Source organism: Protopterus annectens, chromosome 11.part0, assembly GCF_019279795.1.
Source record: "Protopterus annectens isolate FY-2018-M chromosome 11.part0, PAN1.0, whole genome shotgun sequence".
Classification (NCBI taxonomy): Eukaryota; Metazoa; Chordata; order Ceratodontiformes; family Protopteridae; genus Protopterus; species Protopterus annectens.
In genome coordinates this window covers 1097857350-1097878519 of record NC_056745.1, presented here as the reverse complement: position 1 = coordinate 1097878519, position 21170 = coordinate 1097857350, and the positions used below count along the sequence as shown (strand labels likewise).

At 42.3% G+C, this 21170-nt stretch overlaps 1 protein-coding gene across 1 annotated transcript in view; it reads right to left on the bottom strand.

The window, feature by feature from the left end:
• Positions 1-5827: 5827 nt before the first annotated feature.
• CCDC59 (coiled-coil domain containing 59) overlaps positions 5828-21170 on the bottom strand; it is a 115436-nt gene continuing 100093 nt past the window's right edge. Inside the window, exon 4 of the mRNA XM_044088438.1 lies at positions 5828-6253. Coding sequence (XP_043944373.1) covers positions 6077-6253 — 177 coding nt within the window. The 3' untranslated portion in view covers positions 5828-6076. The remainder of the gene's footprint in view (positions 6254-21170) is intronic.

Here is a 21170-nt window from a genome sequence, read left to right as displayed (position 1 = left end):
TGGCGTTTCAAAATCTCTAGGATGTCAGAGAAAGAAACATCCTCAGAGGATGACTTAGGGGACCCCTCCGATTCCTCGACGTCAGTGTCTGATGCGAGAGACTCATCCTGGGAATCTATGTGATTCCTCTTGCACGTCTTCTTTCTGGGTGGCTCCTCAGGCAAAAACTCTATGGGGTCCTCAGAAATGTGGGGACCACTTATGGGGGTACCCCGAGTTCTTGGGGCTCCGCTGTCTAGAGATAGATGGTGATCAGAGACCTGCACCGGTGTAGTAGGGGACAGAATGACCGACCCGCATGATGCCACTGATGACCTGGCCAGCGTGCTCTGCATGGCCTCGAAGGTCGGTCCTCCCGAGTGCAAAGAACGACCAACCTCCGAAGCCACGACAGGAGTCAGACTTCTTTGTGCTGAAGCACTGAGAGGGAGACTAGGAGCCGAGAGGTGTCTCGAAGCCTCTTCCTCGGGTCCGACCGAAGAATCCTGAACCCCGTGGACGGCGTTGACGAGGTTGGAGCTGACGGCACCGATAAGCCAGGAGGGGGCTGTCAGAACGGACCTAAGGACATCAAGCACTCTGGATCCAAAAGCTGGAATGTGCTCGGAGGAGGAGGTATCGAAGCAGGTTGAGGGACCGGCTCCGGAGCCGACTGGGTCGCAGCCGACAACAATTTTGCTAGAACCGATGACTGAAGGAGTCTCTGCACCACTCTATCGACATCCACATCTGATAAGGTCCTGGAAGATTTGGAGGACAGAGAAGGAGATAGAGACCTCCTCTCTGAAGGGGACCTGTGAGGAGGGGATAACTGGCCTAATGCTAGGCGATCGGCTCCAAACAGGTTCCAAGAGGATTGGAGCCGAAGCAGGTTCCATAACAACTGACACTTCCTGTGGCCCTGAGGACAATGGAGCCGAGGATGTCGAAGCAGACTTTGCTATTTTCTCCAGTGGCTCTGAGGAGACTGATGGAGCCAGAGATCTCTTTTTTGATTTAGAGGATTTTGCCTTAGAGCTGGAAGCACTCTCCAGACCATCCTGGAAGGAGGGTTTCAGAAGTCCCTTCAAAATCATTTTATTCATTTCCTGAAGAACTTGTGGACTAAAGGCATGACAGAAACTGCATGACTCCTGGAGATGAATCACTCCCAGACAATACACACAGAGTGTCCATCAGTAATGGACATTTTATAACTGCACCTAGAGCATTTCTTGAAGCCCGAGGGCTTGTGCTCCTTAGTATCTTTGGACATAGTTAACCAACAATTAACCACTGAATAAATGGACCAACGGTCAAACAGTCACAAGGCAGGAAAAAGCCTAAAACAAACAGACTACCACAAGATCTCTAAGTTAAACGATCCTTAAATACAAACACAAGAGGGGAAGGACTAATACCTCTAATTTAAATGGTTTTAGTCCCAGTAAACTTTTATGACACGAGGAAAGCAAGGGGACAGACTAGGTCCTCTAACTGAAAACGGGCCTAGCCCATTGGAAACAACTAGTCGGATACCACAGAAAAAAACGATCAAAAACACAACTTTTCCACAAGACAAGACAAGAACACACACAACAGCTATTAAAATAGCTTTTTTGCAAAAAATTTCTCTGATAAAGAAGAAAAAGGGTACTTAGCCACAGCCAAGAGCGAGACCACATCCGAGCTACACGAGCGGAAAAGGAGATCTGGGGATAGAAAGCAGTGCAGCATGGGATACCATCTTAGCCCAGCCAATAGAAAGACTTTGAGCTAAAAAAAAAGTTTGGCCGAGTCGGGGCGGACATTCGGCTCTGTACTCACGGGTAAGAATGTAGGCGAGATTGGACTACATAACATCTGGATGTTTTGGAAGGTGTTTATGCTTTTCTAATACAGTTACAGAAGGATTAGTTAGATTTTTTTTCCTTTTATTTGGAAATCACAATAAAATGAGGCACAGTTTACTGTGTTACTAAAGAGGAAGATTTGATTTACAGAAACCTGTTTTTTTGGCCTCTCTACACTTATGCTGGATTATGTGCAAGATATGTAAAATACGGGTAGATTGGGTCAGTAAACTGTTGCCAGTTGAATATAAATTTTCAGAGGAAATGCACACTAAGTAAAACCAAAAATCCATGGTATGAAGATAATATGGAAAGGTATTACTATGCAAAGCCATGGAAAACAAAGACGTGGAAATTTATACAGCAGTTAAACAACAGGTAAGGTGTAAGAATGAAGTGGAGATGAAAGCTTTTATGTAGAGATGACTATTTAAAAACAGCTAGTCAAAGCTGCTTTAAAAGTATAAGCAGATGAGTGATACAAAATGTTGAATATTTATTTTTATTTTATTTTTATTTTACATTTGTTTACTGGGTTAGTCCAACTGGATACATATCCATTTTCAGCAGACCCGGGGAGAAAAGCTCCACAGTAAAAACAAGACTTTGAATTACATACATATAAATTCATGGTAACATGGTAGAAAGAGACACAATTTAAACATATCCATTTTTGCAAGAGACCCGGGGAGAAAATCTCCACAGTAAAAAACTAGACTTTGATTTGCATACAGAATAAATTCTTGATAACATGGTAGGAAGAGACAACAATTTAAACAAAGCCATAAATTAAGTATTCAAGTGATATGTAGGTAAGTGAAATAGGGATACACTAGACAATATTGAGGATTTAAATTATAAGCTCAGGGGAGAAGGATGAAGTTTTTATCCCATAAATTGTTCATAGTAAGTTATGAGGAGAAGGCAGTCGAGAGGAACTAGAGATCGTATAAGCATATTATTGTAGGGATATAGTGGAAAAAGAGAAGAGAGAGAGGGCATTGAGGGTGATAGGGGACTTTTAGGACTAGTCCGGTTTAGTACAAGGACATAGCCAATGAACTTTTAAGATTACTTTTGAACTGGCTGAGGGAGATAGTTAGTCTTAGGTTATTGGGAAGGGAATTCCATAGTTTTCCAATGGAATTGGCATAAAGAGCATCACCACCTAAGTTATTAGATTTTGTAGTTTGCACCAGGACACTATTTGAAGATCTGAGGCAGCTGAGGTTGGTGTAGGGGGTTAAAAGTTTGCTCAGTGAGGGGGTTTTATCTGGTTCCTTAATTATTTTAAATGCTTCAGTAAGTTGGTTAAGTTTGAGAAGATTGGGGAGTTCTAACCAGTCAAGTTTCTTTAGGTTAAGGCAGTGATGAGTATGGTACGGTTCTCCTGTTACAAATTTGGCAATATGGTTATAAGCAATAGAGAGTTTGTTAAGCTCAGTTTTGTTGAGGAAGGAAAGTACCGGAGAGGCATACAGTAGGGTGGAGAGAAGGTGTGTACGTGCAATGGTTAGTTTGGTATTAGGAGTTAGAAAGTTCTTAATTCTGTACATGGAACCAATATAGAGCCTTGTACAGAATATAGAATAGTATAGCCTTGTATAGAGAAGAGACCAAGTATAGAATATGTGATGTGGAGAAAATTTTTTTTATGTATAGTGCAAGAACCAGGAAAAAATCGAACTTATGTGAAAAAACTTTTGGGGGAAAATTTTCTAAACTTAATATGAAAATGACTGTATATGGATTATATGAATGTGTAAAAATGTGGAGAAGACTTGTACATTATTAAGCAGTATTTTATGGATATTCCAGAACAAGAGATATAAAGAATTACTGTATAATAAAATACGGGATGATTATGTATACAGGCAAAGGAAATGTAAAGATGTAATTTTTCTCCTTCAATTCAAACAGCTTAAGGGTAAAATTAGAAATTTAAGCTTATGGGAAGTAAGAGCACAGAGTTTAGTAATAAAATACTGCATACAATGGAAGATTATAACAGAACAGGTATAAATAAATAAACAAATCACTAAATTAATTTCAAATTACTTACAGGGATGAATATAAGCCAATAGGACAAAGAATTAGGATAATTTTTCATAATTACTTAGAAGGGATGAACTTCAGGATGGCCCTCCAGAGGAAGAAAGTACGTTGGGAACAAAGATTTCGAAAAAGGAGATAAGATGAGCAATCCGATATGAAGGGGGCTAAAGTTCCAGGACTGGATGGGATAACTGGAGAATTTTATAGCACCTGTAGTGAAGAGTTATCAGATTACCAATGGAAAGACATCTTGGCCCAAATCATGGATAATAGTCTTCCTATAGTTTCTAGCTTTACCATTTTAAAACCAATATAAAGATGGCATCTAACCCCGAAGCAGGCAGTATGAAGGGGATCATCTTCCTGTAAGTGCTATAGATTTCGGGTGAAGAATACTGGGAAATATTACATGGTTTGTTACTATAAAAAGGTTAAAGCTATATGGGTAGAAAACATCCTGGTGGAAGGTATGGCCAACAAGAGCTAAATCTGCTGGGTGCATCAGACCCACTATTTTGGTTACTTGGGATCAATAAACAATAAGTTAGTATTTACACATGCAGAACTTCTACTATTTTTAAAATCTGCAAAGTTCTACTTTTGGACTTGGAAAAATCAATTAATGGTGTACCTAACTAAGTTTAAGTTGCAAGTTTTTAAAAACATTAATTTTAGATAATTTGATGAATATAGTTGCATTTTCACGTACTGGATGCGCAGAGTATAACATATTCATTCTATTAAATACGGAATTAGTTTGACATTAACATTTGATCTAAAGAGGATATGTGCTAGAGATTAATCACTTGTTTCTTTCCAATGATCTTGGTTACCTTGGTTTCTGAATGTTTTGGGCTTTTTATAATGTTGAAATGTATAATTCTGAAAATAATATGGTATGATTGGAATGTGGTTGATAAAATAGTAGTTGTCGAATAAAGATTTGGGGGATGAGAGTTTAACTGGAAAATATGTTGTGTAAGAAGATTGGTTAAATGTTTTAAGATATAATATATTTTATGGTGTGGTGTGTACACACACACACACACACACACACACACACACACACACACACACACACACACACACACACCTCTGATGTTAAGAAAATGTGGTATATAATTGGAATGTGGAAATTTAAGTCCCTACTCTTTTCATAAGTGTCTTGGGATCTTCCACCTGAATTATCACTAAGTCAAGGAGATGGGACCTTGGTTTATCATCTCATCTAAAGGGTTAGGGCCAAAACCCAAAATGTGTGAGCAGCATAAAAGAACTGAGAAAAACAGTGAGCACACCCACCTAGATCAATGAATGATACTGTGATATGTAACAGCAGAAGGCATTCTCAGTGTGGGAGGTAGAAAAATTACAGAGATGTGCACAGCTGGGGATATCAGAAGAGTAAGCCAGAAAAGGTATCCGCTGCAGTTTGCCTTCAAACTTAGACCTTTATGTAAAAAAGACACCAATAGTATGCCACATTTAAAACAAATGAGAATAATGTTACAATACAATCAGAAAGTAGAGAGGCATCTGTATGAAAGCTGATTACCTGTTTAGCTCAGCTGGTTACAAAATGAGTACATCTAACTTACACCGGCATTTTATTTTAGTTTTATTTAGAAAACAAAGAAAAAATAAAATTTACCCCTTTTATGTTTGCTCTTTTACACAGACTATATTCTTTGGCACAAATGGTACATGTTTTGTAGAGTCTTAGTATAAACATATTTATTCTATAGGGGTGCAGTACTCACAATGCCACCTTTGGATTCTCTGCTGCATAATAAACTTTTCTCAACATGCTTTATGGCTACAGGAAAATAGTTTGGATGCACAATCAACACAGGTTTTAAATAAACACACATTACTTATTAATACAAGCATCATGCAGGTCAAGAAAATATAAATAAATAGGTAAATAAACAGACATGGGATATACTTTACAATTTATTTAAGCAAAGAAGATTACAAAATAGCAATAAAATACAAACAATTCTGCTTATTACAGAGATTTGCTTAAAGAACTATTATAAAAACAACGGCTTTTGTTCTGTCCGATACAGGTAGTGGACTAACGCCACATCCTACTGAAGTACAAGGAATTGTTGACTTTCTTCTTTTACAGTATACCAGGCAAAAAAAAAATATTTGATCCTAACCACTGCAGTATGGTGGGTAGTCTGTCAGATCTTTCCAAGTGTCTGATTTTGCTGAATCTTTTGAAGCAAATACTCCATCTGAACATTTAGGTTTGGCTGTCCCTTTTTTGTTTTCTTGCTTAAAACCTTGTAACTTTCTGCCTTCCTCTCTTTGTACTGTCTGATAGCCTCTTCTCGTTGTTGCCTTTTAACCTCTGCCTCCTAGAAGTAAATAAAAACAGTTACAATTCATACAGAATATATCCCAAACATTTATCTGCAATTCACAAATATGCACCAGCCTTTTACAAAGTGCACTATGCAACTATCCTGCACTTTTACATACTTTGAGATGATCTGTAGTCTTAAGACTAGTGTGTTCTCCAGAAACACATACTCAAATGCAAAGTCAGTTCCTTCCCGTCTCTACTTTCCCCTTCAAGATTACTATGCTCTTACAAAAAGTACTACTGCTACCAGATTTTATAATCCCTTGTAGTAATATACTTTTTTTAAACTCCTAAGTCTATTTTCAGTTTTCCTTAGTTACCAAAACAGAAGAGTTGCATAAAACATTACTTACACAGCATCAATTTTCTTAGTGCCTCAGCTAAAACACAGCCTTTACAGAGTACAGACAACCTCAAGATACACTTCTTATATACTGACAAAAGACAAACAATCATCCGATATTACACTTAAATAACCAATTAAAAAGTTTTCTATCTTAAAAAAATATGTACATATTTCAAATAAAACTTTTCCAATTACACTCCTTATTCATGCCATAAATGAATTCAGCTTGGAAGGAGTCCGGTTCCTGGTCTTTTGTGGTGAATTTCTCTTTTCTTGTGTGGTTTCAACAGTACGTATGACCAGTGAATCCTTTACCTCCTTGCCCTATATTTTTCATGAAACAGGGATGGATATATCGCAGAACAGTGGCGAGATGAGTTTACAGCAGGGTCAAAGGACTGTAAACATCACGGAGTTGGATAAGGTGGGCCTTGCTACCAACAGTGGTCATGATAATCAATCAAATGTGTTTAATAAATGGGAAGCGAACAGAATACTTTCTTTATCAAATCCATTTGCCACAGTGGGTAAGAAAATGGAACTCTCTTCTATACCAGCTGTTCAGGAACTATGTACGCAAATAGAAAACTTAATTTTTAAAGAAACTGCGGTCTTTTACAATTTGCATAGCTTAAAATATACCAGGAGCTCAAAATTACACCATGTGGGCTCCGGGCAGTTAAAAGTTCATCTACTCCTTTTGACCTGTCTGAAGAGCAAGAACGGGTCTTTTATGACAGTAGGATAGCAGCTGTTCATCATTGCAGCTGTGAGTGGGTGTCCATTCTAGTTGAGAGAGACACTCTCAAAAGACAAACTTAAGGAGGAAACTAAAAAGCTATGCATAGACATTGTTAAATAATCTTCCAATTCTGCCCTGGAATCCCTTTTACTCAGCATGAATAATTGTCTGTCATCTTTATAAAAAAGATTTAATTAACAGAAAAAAGAACAAACTGCAGAGAGACCTCTGGGATTATGACTGGAACAAGGCGTTTGTTCTAATGTCCAATCCACATTTGAGACATCAGCAGGCAAGGTTCCAAAGACCAGGAAGTGCAGCCTCAGCGTTCTAATGGTTTCTTTTCAGGGGAAAGTGCGGCGTCTTCCAGGAGAATGTTTATAAAACATTTCGGGACTCCACAGGACCGAGATAGAGCACCAAAAAATTTACTTGGCATGGACAAGATACCAACAGGGACCAGGGATATGGTTCCCACACCAAGAGACGTAACTGGACATACTGACAAGGTACCCCGAACTGTATTTTTAGATGATACATATGTTGTTAATTAGTCTGGTTACTCTTTCAATGATGTAGAGATGTCAACATTGAATAGGGGGTTTGAAATTCATTCCCTCTGCTTTACCAAGGTTGTATGAGTTAAAAGTAGACCTGTTCAGATTAGTACGCAAAATGCACGTTATAATATTTTAATCCTATTAATGTTGTTGAGCACAAGCAACTTATTGATGAAATTGTGTCTTCTAGTGATGATAGTTATTATTCATGTGACTCAGATGTGGAAATCAGTGCTTATAGTAAATTAGATACTACAAAAGTGCTGTGTAAAAGCATATTTATACCGCCATTTAAGAATGAAAGCATACAACGATTTTATCATGCATTCAGTTTTGTTCTTGAAAAAGTATATGAATTTTATAAAAATACTAAAGAATAACTTAATATGTCCAAAAGTGAATGGATGACATTAAAACAATTAAGTAATAATGACCAGTTAGTATTTAAACCCTCCGATAAGGGGAGGGAAATAAGTATGAAGTCTAATGATTATTATAAAATGTGCATGAAACATCTTAATAATGAGCAGATCTATAAAAGAGTAAATATGAAGGTTTATGAACAGGCCAAGAAAGAGTATGAAGATTTATTACATAAAGGAGTACGTTTAAATTATTTTGCAGTTTCTGATACCACTAATAAATTTTTCAGTAGAAACAGTACTATGGCAAAATTCTTGTGTGTCCCTAAGACATACAAGGACATAGAGAATCCGCTGGGACGTCCTATGGTGTCAGCAAGTGGTTATTTTACTCACAATTTAGGATGCTTTTTAACATAATTTTTCTGTTAAAGGAAGCAACAAAATTGCTTTTGTATACAGGAGATTCTTTTGATTTTTCTGGAGAAAATAAGAGAAGTGACATGGGACAAAGATATGTACTTCTTAGTTTTAGATGTAGTCAGCCTCTACAGAAACATTCAACATGAATTTGGAATGGAGGCCCTAGATCATTTTCTGGGAGAAAGTCCCACAACACAATATGTTAAAGAATTTATTTTTGTTTGACAAATAATATTTTTGAGTTTGATAGCAATTTATATAAGCAAATGCAAGGAACAGCCAGCTTTCGCCCCCATGTATGCTAACCTTTTTATGGGTCTGGTAGAAAATACTCATATCTATATAAGTTCTTTCAATACGATATATATTGAGAAATATTTTATGTTTATTGATGACCTTATATTTATTTGTCAAGGGGACGTAATGAGGTACAGTCGTTTATTAAACATTTAAATGAAAATAGATACTTTGTGAGATATGATGGTTTACAGGGAGGAGTATCTGCTAATTATTTGGACATCTCTTAAGAGGGTCTGGCAAGTGGGAACAAAGACTAGGATATACAGGAAGTTTGAACAACCAAATTATATGTTACATGCTTCCGGTTGCCACCCTGAACATACCCTGGTATCTATTCCTTATGGAGAAATTTTAAGAATCAGCAGACTATGTAGTGATGCACAAGGGTGCGAAATGGAAGTTAAAAAGGCAGTAAAAAGAAGTTATGTCTTACCATAACGTTCCATCTCTATTGTTGATCCTTGTTCAGTCATTACGTATGGGTATCTGTTCCGACCTTGGAACCGAGCCGGCCATTTTCCAAGCTCACGTCAGCTACAAACTCTCAAGCTAAACTCTTACCCAATAATCCCCCTCTCCAGGTTACCTCAGATTGAGTTTTGCAAGTCAAAAGAAGGTAGAGGCTACCTCTGGTCAAATGACCTAAGAGAACTGGATGGTGAGATCCACTAGAAGCCACAGGAGGGGGAAGGAGGGAGGGTCGTAATGACTGAACGAGGATCAACAATACAGATGGAACGTTATGGTAAGACATAACTTCTTTATCTGATCTTGTTAATCCTCGTTCATTCCTTAAGTATGGGACAGAGTCCCCAGCTACCTCTATTCCTGGGAGGCTCTCACGGAAGGACATTCCTGAGCACCACAGAACCAAAACATACTCTTCCCCTGGAGGCCAAATCCAATTTGTAATGACTGATGAAGGTATGAGGCGTAGCCCAAGTTGCCGCTGCACAGATGTCATGTAAAGAAGCTCTGGCATGGAAGGCAGCAGAAGTTGCCACCGACCTTGTCGAATGAGCCTTCATGGTAGTAGGCAACAGAATATTACATTGTGTATAAATGAAGGTGCCACAGTCTTTCAACCATCTAGCTAATGTGACATTAACAGCAGATCCTAATCTAGGTCCAGAAAAGGCCAAAAATAACTGGTCATATTTACAAGAGGACCTAGTCCTGTTTAAGTAAAAACGGATTTGCCTGTGAATATCTAGGGTATGTAGGCAATACTCTCCTTTGTTTGAATGATTGGGAAAGAAAACTGGCAATTCAATGGTTTGATTAATGGACATTTCAGAGATCACTTTTGGCAGAAATGAAGGATTAGTTCTCACACTCTATCTCTATGAAAAATCAAGTATGGACTCTTGATGCATAAAGCTTGAAGCTCAGAGATACGTCTGTCAGAAGTAATGGCGACCAAAAACAAGGTTTTCCATGACAAATATTTGAGGTCGCAAGAAGAAGCTGGTTCGAAGGGTGGCGTTGTCAGAGCCTGTAGAACTAATGACAGATCCCATGGTTGAATAGGTTCTTTAAAGGGTGGCTCTGATGATTCACACCTTTTATGAAGGTCTTGCACAATGTGTGCGACAAAAAAGAGGAGTCTTGGACACTCTCATGAAAATTAGATATTGCAGCCAAATGAACTCTAATAGTAGAGGCAGATAGACCCGAATGAAAAAGGTTGGCCAGATACTCTAGTATTATCGACACTGGTGCTGAGAAGGGATCTACTAGTTTTTCTTTTAGCCAACAGGTAAATCTTTTCCACTTACTTAGATAAGTAATTCTAGTAGAAGACTTGTGAGATGCAATGAGAATGTCGCGTACTGGTAAAGAAAGATCATTTTGCCTAGCAATCAAGGGAATTGGAGTAGCCAAGCTGTGAGCTTCAGGCTGTCCAAGTTGGGATGAATTAGGTTCTGCAGATGTAAGATCAATTCCGGGGTTGGATGGAGAATCCATGGTCGATCTAGTAGGCGAGGCCAAAGGAGGGGGAACCAAATCTGACGAGGCCAATATGGTGCTATGAGGATCACCTTGCTTTTCAACCGACGGGCTTTCTTCAGAAACTGGGGAATAGGTGGGAATGCATAAAGAAGATCCGAGGGCCAATCGTGGACTAGAGCGTTCCTGGGTGACTGTCCCGGAGGGGGAATCAGGGCGAAGTAGTTGCTGCATTTGTGGTTGGTCGGGGATGCAAAGAGGTCACAGCAAGGATGGCCCCAGTGGTGGAAGATCTCCGCCGCTATCAAGAGATTCAGGGACCACTCATGAGGTTGTAGAATGCACCTGCTGAGCCTGTCTGCTATCACATTGGAGCTCCCGGGAATGTGCGTTGCTAGAAGAAAACGGTTGGTAGCCATCACCCATTGCCATATCTTCATGGCCTCTTGACAAAGGGGGGTAAGACTTGGTTCCACCTTGTTTGTTGATGTACCAGACCACTGCCGTGTTGTCTGATTAAATCGCAATCATCCCAGATGGTAGCAGGGGATGGAATGCGATTTAATCAGACAACACGGCAGTGGTCTGATTAAATTGCAATCATCCCAGATGGCAGCAGGGGATGGAATGCTTGCAACGCCAGAAGCACCGCCCTCAGCCCTAGAACATTTACATGCAGTTGGGCCTCCAATTTGGACCAAGTGCCTTGGACTGTCTGTCAATGACATAGCCCCCCCATCCCATCAGGGAGGCGTCCGTGGTCAACGTAGCCTTGGGTTGCTGGGGGAAGAAGGGGCGAGACCATTTTGACGGATTATGGGTCATCCACCAATTTAAATCCTGTTTGCACCTGTGGGTTACTCGAATCTTGGCAGAAAGAGGATGCTGAAAAGGATACCATAGGGTGAGTAGTAGCCATTGTAGAAGCCTCATATGAAACATGGCCAGGGCGACAATGGTGATGGAGGCTGCCATGGAACCCAACAGCTGTAGGACAGACTGAGCTGTGGATTTCTCCCTTGAAAGGATTGGGATCAGTTGTTGCTTTATCCTTAGAATTCTGTGCTCTGGGACTGCAGCTCTGCAGTTCTTTGTATCCAAGATAACCCCAATGAATTCTGTGGACTGAGATGGGGTGAGATTGGATTTTTGCCAGCTTATGGTTATGCCTAGCCTTTGTGCGGCGAGGAGAGAGTATGCCAGGGCTGCTTCCAATAGATGTCTGGTGGGGGCGGAAATGAGCCAGTCGTTTAGGTATGGAAACTCCTGGAATCCTTGTAGTTGCAAATGAGCTGTGACGACTGCCATGCACTTTGTGAACACTCTGGGGGCTGTAGAGAGTCCGAAGGACAGTACACTCTGAATTGGTAGTGACTGGCTCCCGCATGGAAGCGCAGAAATCTTCTTGATGGCCTATCCACTTTTATGTGTAGTACGCATCTTGTAGATCTATCGAGTACATCCAATCGTCGTTTTCCAAAAGCGGGAGGATAGACTGTATTGTGACCATCCAGAATTTTTGTACTCTCACAAATTTGTTCAATACACTGAGATCCAAAATTGGTCTCCAGTCCCCGGATTTCTCTGGCACCAAAAATAGTCTCGAGTAGAATCTGGATCCTATCTGGTCTGGAGGGACTATTTGGATGCCTCTTTTTCTTAGCAGCTTTTCTATCTCTAGTGCTGCTTCTTCCCTTTGACTGGGTGGAATGTCGGGAAGGTTTTTTGAAGGGACAGGACAAAGATTGAAGGGGATATGATAACCTCTGGTTATAATCCTTTGTACCCAAGAATCGGTGGTGATGGATAGCCAGGCATAAGGGTACAAGGAGAAACGACCCCCAACCACCTCCAGAGGAAAGGAGTTGGGCCGCTCTTCAGGAGTGCTGGTAGGATTGGCCAGGGAAAGAATCCCTGGAACCCTGGTTACACTGAACCCCTCTGCCCCAAAAAGGGCGTCTTCCCTGTGAGTTTCCCCTCTCTGTCTCTAGGGGAGAACTCAGCCTGTACGTCACAGAAAGGACCCTGAGATTTCTTGAACCATATCTTCCCACTCTTTTGGTTTCGGGAGAAAGCACGTTGAGGGGAAGAATAACGGACACTTACGGCAGAAAGAATCTTACCATCCTGTTCACATCTGGCCAGTGTGCTTTTAACTTTGGGTTCAAACAAAGAGGCCTCAATGGGAGCGTTAAGAAAGGAAGCCTTAAAGGGTTCCGCGAAATTGCACAAGCGCATCCAGGCTTGTCGTATGAAGACCACAGCTGAACCCGCCGCTCTAGCTGCTCCTTCTGATGCGTGAAATATCAGTCACATAGAGGAGTTAGGTAATGACTCAATGCTGGCCAGCTGAGAGGCCACTTTGTCACGGACCTCAGACACAGCACCAGCCAAGGTTTCAGGAGAGCTCGGAAATCAGATCCCTTTGAAGCCTGGTAAAGTGTGCCATATAATTCAGGGACCTGATAGTAAAGGTCGCTGATGCAAAGGTGCGCTTCCCTATCCGGTCCAGGGCCCGGGACTCTGGTAGGCAGATGGACAGTCTGGCTTTCTTCTTCTGCCAGATCCTTTTTTGTTGCGGCCGCCACCACTACAGCATCCACAAAAAGACCTTTAGACCAATGGGGATCTGTAGCAGGATGGGACAAAATCTTATCTGGCCTCTGAAGAATAGCCTTGACAGTTTCAGAAGCCTTCCATGGATGCTACACAATGAGCCGGACAAGTTCATCGGCAGGTAGAGTAACCCAGAAGGTAGGGGGCCGGGCGCAGAAGGCCTGCAGGAACACAGACTCCTCAGAGGTCAGATTAGAAGGCTGCCAGTCACCTCTCTGTTTAAGGATTTCGAGGATATCACCAAAGGATACCTCAGAGGGTGAGTGAGGGGATCCTTCCCCCCTCATCAAAGTCTGTCTCTTCAGTGAGGGACTCCTCTGTGGAGTCCATGTGCTTCCTCTTACACAAACTTTTCCGATGGACTTCCTCAGAGGGAGAAGCTGGGGAAGACAGCGGAAATGGGTTTCCTGTGGGAATATGTAGTGAGGCCCTTACACCCGGTGTCCGCTAGGTGTGACTTGTGAAAACAGTGTACCAGAGGAGGGCAGGGGGATAGACAGCACAGTATTGCAAGCAGAAGCCAGAGCCTTCTCCATCAGTTGAAAGGCTGGTCCACCTGAAGAGGGGTCCAGGACAGGGGTCACCCTTCCCCTAAGTGGCTCAGCCTGCCGACTCGGAGTCCCCGGATGGCTGTGGAACAGCAAATTACACGTGTCACAACTGTCATCATGGGTCTTAGCAAAACTCTCCTGCCACGAAGGCAGCTGCGGTTCCTTAGTGAGATCCATAAAGGGAACTGCAGAGGGGAAGACTGTGCTATATCAATGGACTTCAAAGGCAATGAAGAAGGAGAATAAGAAGGGGTCTTTGGAGATGGGTTATCACCTCCCAAGGAGGGGGGGGGCAGGATACCTCTGGCCAGAAGCACTTGATCCACAAGACGCAACACGTCGTGTTCAAAAAGGCTTCTAGTGGACCTCACGGAGAGACAAGCTCGGTGCCCACCTCACCAGTCTGCACAGAGAACAATGGTGCCGAGAGAGACTGGACTACGGGTGTCTGCACCAAGGAAATCATTGGTGCCGAGGTCACGGTCTGCACTGACCCAAGGATTGGTGCCAAAGTGGTTTCCGGTACCGAAGCTGGAACAGACAAAATTGGAGCCAATAACTGAAGCGTCTGTTCCGAGTAAGGTGGTCAAGGTCTGCGGTGACTGAACGGTCGGTGTCGATGTAGTAGTCGTAATAGTCTGAAGAGAGGAGCCCCTCTGTGCTGATATAGTAAAGGCTACAGAAGAAGACGGAGCAGAAATCACTGATGGTGCCGAAGGTCTAGGCACCGAAAGCACTGGGGCAGACTTGAGTGAGCTCCAAAGCAGAAACTTTTGCCTTCTTAGGTCTTGGTTGGCGGGAGTCCCCAGCCGGGGACGAAGGCAAAGACTTGGCCTTAGTAGGATCATCCAAAATTTTCTTATGGGCTCTAGGAGGGGTTAAAGCCTCCGACCCAGAAATAGCCTCTGAAAAGGGAGATTTGAAAAGTCCCTTCAGCAACAACTTATTTTTCCTTTCCAACAAGGTTCTGTTAGAAAATGTTTTACAAATACCTCAGGGCGGGTCAACAGATAAGTGGGACACACCCAAGCAATAAATGCACAAAGAATGTGCATCTGATGTAGGTAATTTGTATCCACAATCAGAACACCTTTTAAATCCCGGACTACCTTTCTTATAGTACAGTTTTGTACCTACCATAAATGTAGATGTTCGAGTGTAAACACTGCTGCAGTCATTACACTTGGGTTATACTGCCTTCAGGTGGTTCCCCAGTCAGCCTGAGTTCCAAAGTCTTGGTCCGGCGTGGGTTGCTGTCACATCCTCCCTGACGTCAGTGCGACAGGGGGTATATAAGATGCAGCTGACGCCATTTTTTCAGTTTTTCTTGCCCCAGATGTCAGGTGCCCCCAAATAGGTAGGCAATTTAAATTGCTAGTAAAGTATACAAAAGAAAAGCAAACAACCATTTTCAGTTACCAGCAAATACTCCCCATAGGTAGTAAAGGGTAGAAAACCCAGGTACGTACCAGAAAGTAAGAAGGGAAGGAGGGAGGGTAACCTGGACTGCAGCAGTGTTTATACTCGAACATCTACATTTATGGTAGGTACAAAAACTACAGTTTTATACCTACCATAAATGTAGATGTTCGAGTGTTCACCCTGCGGCAGTCATCACACTTGGGTTATCCTGCCGTCAGGCGGTCCCGCAGTCGGCCTGAATTCCAAAGTCTTGGTTCGGCATCGGTTGCTGTCGCTTCTTCCCTGACGTCAGTGCGCCAGGGGTACATAAGAGGCATCCTACGCCATTTTCTTCAGTTTTTCTTGCCCCAGATATCAGGTGCCCCAATAGATAGGCAAAATATATATATATAGGGATTACATTCTGATGAAGTTGCATGGGCAACGAAAACGTAATTTTATTGTGAGACGTTACATAAAACTGTTCTACTGTGCTTAGCGTTGATTCTGGATCTGTCGTTGTGCCTTATAGTAACTTGGCGTACTTCTTGTGGACGTTTCCTACTTGTTGCTGCTCTTTTTCAGTGGTTTGTTTGTTTGCAGCTTTGCTTGCGGTTTTTATATATATATATATATATATATATATATATATATATATATATATATATATAAATAAAACAATACCTTTAGGCATAAGCAAATACACCACAGAGGTTGTATAGGATAGAGTGGTATAGATACGTTCAGCTAGTACAGAGGGGATGGAGGGAGGGTAACCTGGACTGTAGCAGGGTGAACACTCGAACATCTACATTTATGGTAGGTACAAAACTGTACTATGTTCATCGTGTTATCCTGCTGCAGTCATCATACTTGGGTTGAATCCCAAAGCGAAGGATGGGAGGTGGAGTCAAACAGGGTTAGAAGAAGCAAGTAGGCCCTGCAAAACTGCAGTGGCAAAACCAGCTCTAGTCTTAGAATATAGAAGCAAGTGATAGTGTTTGGTGAAAGTGTGCACTGAACTCCAAGTTGCAGCTTCCAGAATATCCTTGGTTGGCACTCCCCTGAGAAAGGCTGCTGATGTAGCTGTAGCTGTGGTGGAATGGGACCTAATGTTAGCAGGTACCGTTTCCCATGATGCGTGTAGCAAAAATGTATGCAATGCCCTATCCATTTAGAAATGGTCTGTTTTGAGATAGCTTTTCCTTGTGATCCTGTAGCATAGGCTACAATGAGCTGGTCAGTTTTTCTGAAAGCCTTAGTTTTATCCAAGTAGTAATGTAATTGCCTGTGAATGTCCAAAGAGTGCAGGAGTCTTTCTCCTTTGTTCTGGGGATTTGGGAAAAAGGTGGGCAAATGAATGGTTTGGTTAAGGGCCACACTGGATACCACCTTTGGCATAAAGGAAGGGTTAGTTCGTAGAGAGACTCTGTCTTGACGAAAAATGAGGAAAGGCTCCACTGCCATTAGTGCCTGTAGCTCTGAGACTCTTCTAGCTGACGTTACTGCTATTAGCAGAGCAGTTTTCCATGAAAGAAATTTTAAATCAGCTGAAAAAGCTGGTTCAAAGGGCGGCAGTGTAAGCTTTTCCAGAACAAAGTTGAGATCCCAAGTAGGTGTTGGTGCTCTCCTTGGCGGTCTTATGTTCTTAGCCCCTCTGAGGTACTGTCTTAGGAGTGGATGTGAGAATAAAGGAGGATCCATGTTATAATGAGCTGAAATTGCTGAGGCGTGGATCTTAATAGATGAAAAGGAAAGTCCTTTTGGCAACATCTCAGTTAAATATTGTAGAATCTGAGGAATGTTTGGATCCAGTGGATTTTGGCCTTTAGCCTGGTTCCAGGCGCAAAATCTTTTCCATTTGTCTGAATAGGTTTTCCTGGTGCTGGGCCTCCTGGCCTCCAGAATGACATCCATAACAGCTTTGGCTAGAGGTGTTGGCTGGTTGTTTAGGTAATTTGCCATGCAGACAGGTTTAAAGTCTTGAGCTGTCTGTGTAGAATCTGATTGTCTCGCTGGGTGAGCAGGTGAGGAATCTGTGGTAAAATCCATGGTGGGCCATGGGCCATGTTCCTTAGAAAAGGATACCAATGCTGGCGTGGCCAGTCTGGTGCAATGAGTATCATTTGTGGCCTCTCTAATCTGACTTTCAGCAGTACCTTTGCTAGAAGAGGCAGTGGAGGAAAGGCATACACTGTTAATGTTTTCCAACTGAATGAGAGGGCGTCCACTCTCCAAGCTTGTGGATGGAATGTCCTTGTGCAAAATTTTTGAAGTTGGTAGTTTTGGGTGCTTGCAAACAGATCCATGTCTGAGCGTCCTCATTTTTGAGCTATCATTGCAAATACTTGCGGATCTAGTTTCCACTCGTGTGGATCCATGTTGTTTTCTGCTTAGGTCGTCTGCCAATGTGTTTTTCTTTCCTGGCAGGAATTGTGCTTGTAATTGAACTGGGTAAGACAGTGCAGTGTTCCACAAGGTCATTGCTTGCCTGCATAAAGGGTAGGAATGTGTGCCCCCTTGCTTGTTTATGTACCACATTACTGTGTTATTGTCCGTCTTTATTATTAGTTGTCCTGGGTGTAAGAGGTCCTTGAAAGCTGTTAGGGCATTCTGTACTGTTAGCATTTCTTTTTGATTGATATGCAGATGCCTCTGATCTGTAGTCCATTTGCCCTGAATGCACTGTTCTGCCATATGTGCTCCCCAGGCATAGTCCGATGCATCTGTTGTCATAGGTTGCCTGGCTGTGGGTAAGGTGAAAGGCTGACCCTTGTTGAGGTGACATGTCCGTGCCCACCATAAGAAACTCCTGCTGAAGGCAGGGAATAAGTGGTATCATTGTTGCCAAGCTGTGGCTGTGCTGAGTCCATACGCTTTTCAGGTACCATTGTAATTTCCTCATATGCAGTTTTGCACATGGTATTAGTAGTATGCAAGCAAGATGCCATGAATCCCAAGGCCTGCAGAATTTTTCTTGCAGGGAGTTGGGTCTTTGTTGCCATTATTTTGAAATATTGAGTCAGCTGTTGTTGCTTTGTCTGGCATGAGATAAGCCATCTGGGCCATTGTATTCAAGCTGGCACCCAGGAATATTATGGTTTGTGAGGGCACTAGTTTTGATTTCTTTTCGTTTACTGTGTACCCTAGGCAACTTAGAAGGTGTTTGACAAATGCCAGATGCTTTAAAAGAATGTCCTTGCTTTCTGCTTGAATAAGGCAGTTGTCCAGGTATGGGTATATTTGAATTCCTCTGTCTGCAGTATGCAATTACTGGTGCCAGGCATTTTGTGAAGACCCTGGGCGCAGTAGATAAGCCAAAGGGCAGTGCAGAGAATTGATAATGCGTTGAACCTGCAATGAAGAGGAGGTATCTTCTGCAATTTTGTCTGACAGGGACATGCAGGTATGCCTCCTTGAGATCCAATGTTACTAGCCAAGCATTCTTGCCCAGCATGGGAAGAAGCTGCTGTAGTGTTAGCATCTTGAATTTTGGTACTTGCAGATAGGTGTTCAGAACTGAAAGATCCAGAATGGGTCTCCATGCTTTGTCCTTTCTTGGGACTAGAAAGAGTTGAGTAAAATCCTTGTCCTTACTCCTGTGTAGGTACCTGTTGAATGGCTCTCATGTCCATGAGAGCTGTAATTTGTTTTTGTGCCTCTGCCCATTGATTTGGTGGCAGGTTTGGCATTCCTTTTATCCTTGGTAAGGTATGAAAGTGGAATCTGTATCCTTGACAGACAATGTTTAGGACCCATTTGTCTTTTGTGATGATGTGCCAGTTGTCTGCAAAAAATGCTAATTTTCCTCCCAAGGGAGCTGCCAGGTGAGATTTGCTTGGTAGTTTGAGGATTGAGCCATTGTGTTTATCTTCTGCTAGCTTGGGGCCGGTCTTCTCCTCCTTTCTGGGTAGCAGTACCCCATTGGCGAGGTTTGTAAGGGCCTTGTGACTGACCTCTGCCCCTTGGGCGTCTGTATTTGCCCCTCTGTGATCTGTCAGAAGCTGGAAAGGTCAAGTTTTTTTGTTGGCCAATTTCTGCTGAAACGAGGGGGTTGTACCTGCAAAAAATCCTTGACTGTCTGCATAGACTTTGCCTTATCCTCCATTTTCTTTAAAACCTCTTCTGCTTTGACACCAAATAATACATCCTGCTGTAAAGGTGCATCCAATAATTTTGCTTTAACATGATCAGGAAGGGTTTGTTCTTTTAACCAAGCATGTCTACGTATGACAGAGCCAGTAACAGCTGCTCTACAGGAAGCTTCCAATTAATCAAATCCGCATTGTAAAATATGTTTGCCCACCTGTTCAGCTGCATGCAAAAGATCCTGCATTTCCTTGAATTCAGACTGTTCAGTATGTGTGCTCATTTTTTGTTTTAAATGAGACATTAGGAATTTCTGATATTTCTGCATGTGAAACTGACAATTTAATGCTCTCATAGCCAGAGTTGCTGAGGTGTATATTTTCTTTCCCCATCTATCTAGGGCTCTGGAATCCCTTTCAGAGGGCACAGGATTTTTAGCCATAGAAGCTTTAGCTCCCTTAGGACCCTGGGAAATTGTTTCTGGTCAGCCACAGGGCTTTTATAAAGAAATTTGTGTGAGTCAGGTACTCTGTAGTATCTGTCTGGTTTGGATGGAGCAGGAGGTAGAGAGTCTGGATTTAGACTAGACTCCAAGTAAACATCATCCACAATATCTATAACTGGAGGGATAGCAAGAGGTCTGTGCTGGGGTAGTAAAAGGAACTCTCGGAGCCTTTTCTTAGAATCAGAGTAGTCCTGGCCTTCCCAGTGGAAATGTTCCCTCATGGTATGTAAAGTTTCCCCAAAGGAGTAGTCTTCAGGGGGAGATGCTGAGGGAATAGAGTCTTCAGCATCAGAGTCTTCATAAGGTGGAAAAGTGTAATCTTGTTCCTCAGAAGAATCTATGGAAATTGAAACCTGGTCAGAGGAAGCATAATCCTCCTCTTGTCTTGGTCTTTTATCAGGAGGGGGATGGGAACACTGATTAGGGTAATCAAATCTTCAGCCATCTTAAGCATCTGTTTCTTAGGCATGGGGCCTTGAACTGTAGACTGATGTACAGTCTTCTTTGGTTTTAAAGGAGCTTTAAGCTTAGAATAAGATTTAATGGCGAGTGTAGTCGGTCTGAAGACACCTTCTGCAACTGAAGGTGTTTCCACTGCACCGGGGTCTATTTCTGCTCCGGTGTCGGAAGGGCGTAATGGAGATGGCTGCGTCGGCCTAGTAGACTCCGCTTGAAAATCTGCAGCTGTCTGGGGCTCCAGTTCTGCAGTCGTCAGGGGCTGCATAGGTGCCTCACTGAAAACCGGAGAACCGGCAACAGGCCCAGCAGAGGCCTCGGAGTCTGGCTTGTTCCTAGGCTGCCTGTCCTTATCCTTGCGTTTTTTATGCATGCCGATTGTTGGCTGCTCCGACGGCATGATATAATTAAATTTCCTACCAAAGTAATGTCGCGCGAAGTCAAAACGGCGTTTGATAGTTCGTTTATTAAACCTAGCACAAAACCGACAACTTGTGACATTGTGGTCTGGGCCTAGGCAAGGACTACAATAGGAATGGAAATCCTTATGAGGTATTTGCTTCCCACAAGAAATGCAATTGTTAACTTTTTCTGACATCGGACTGAGG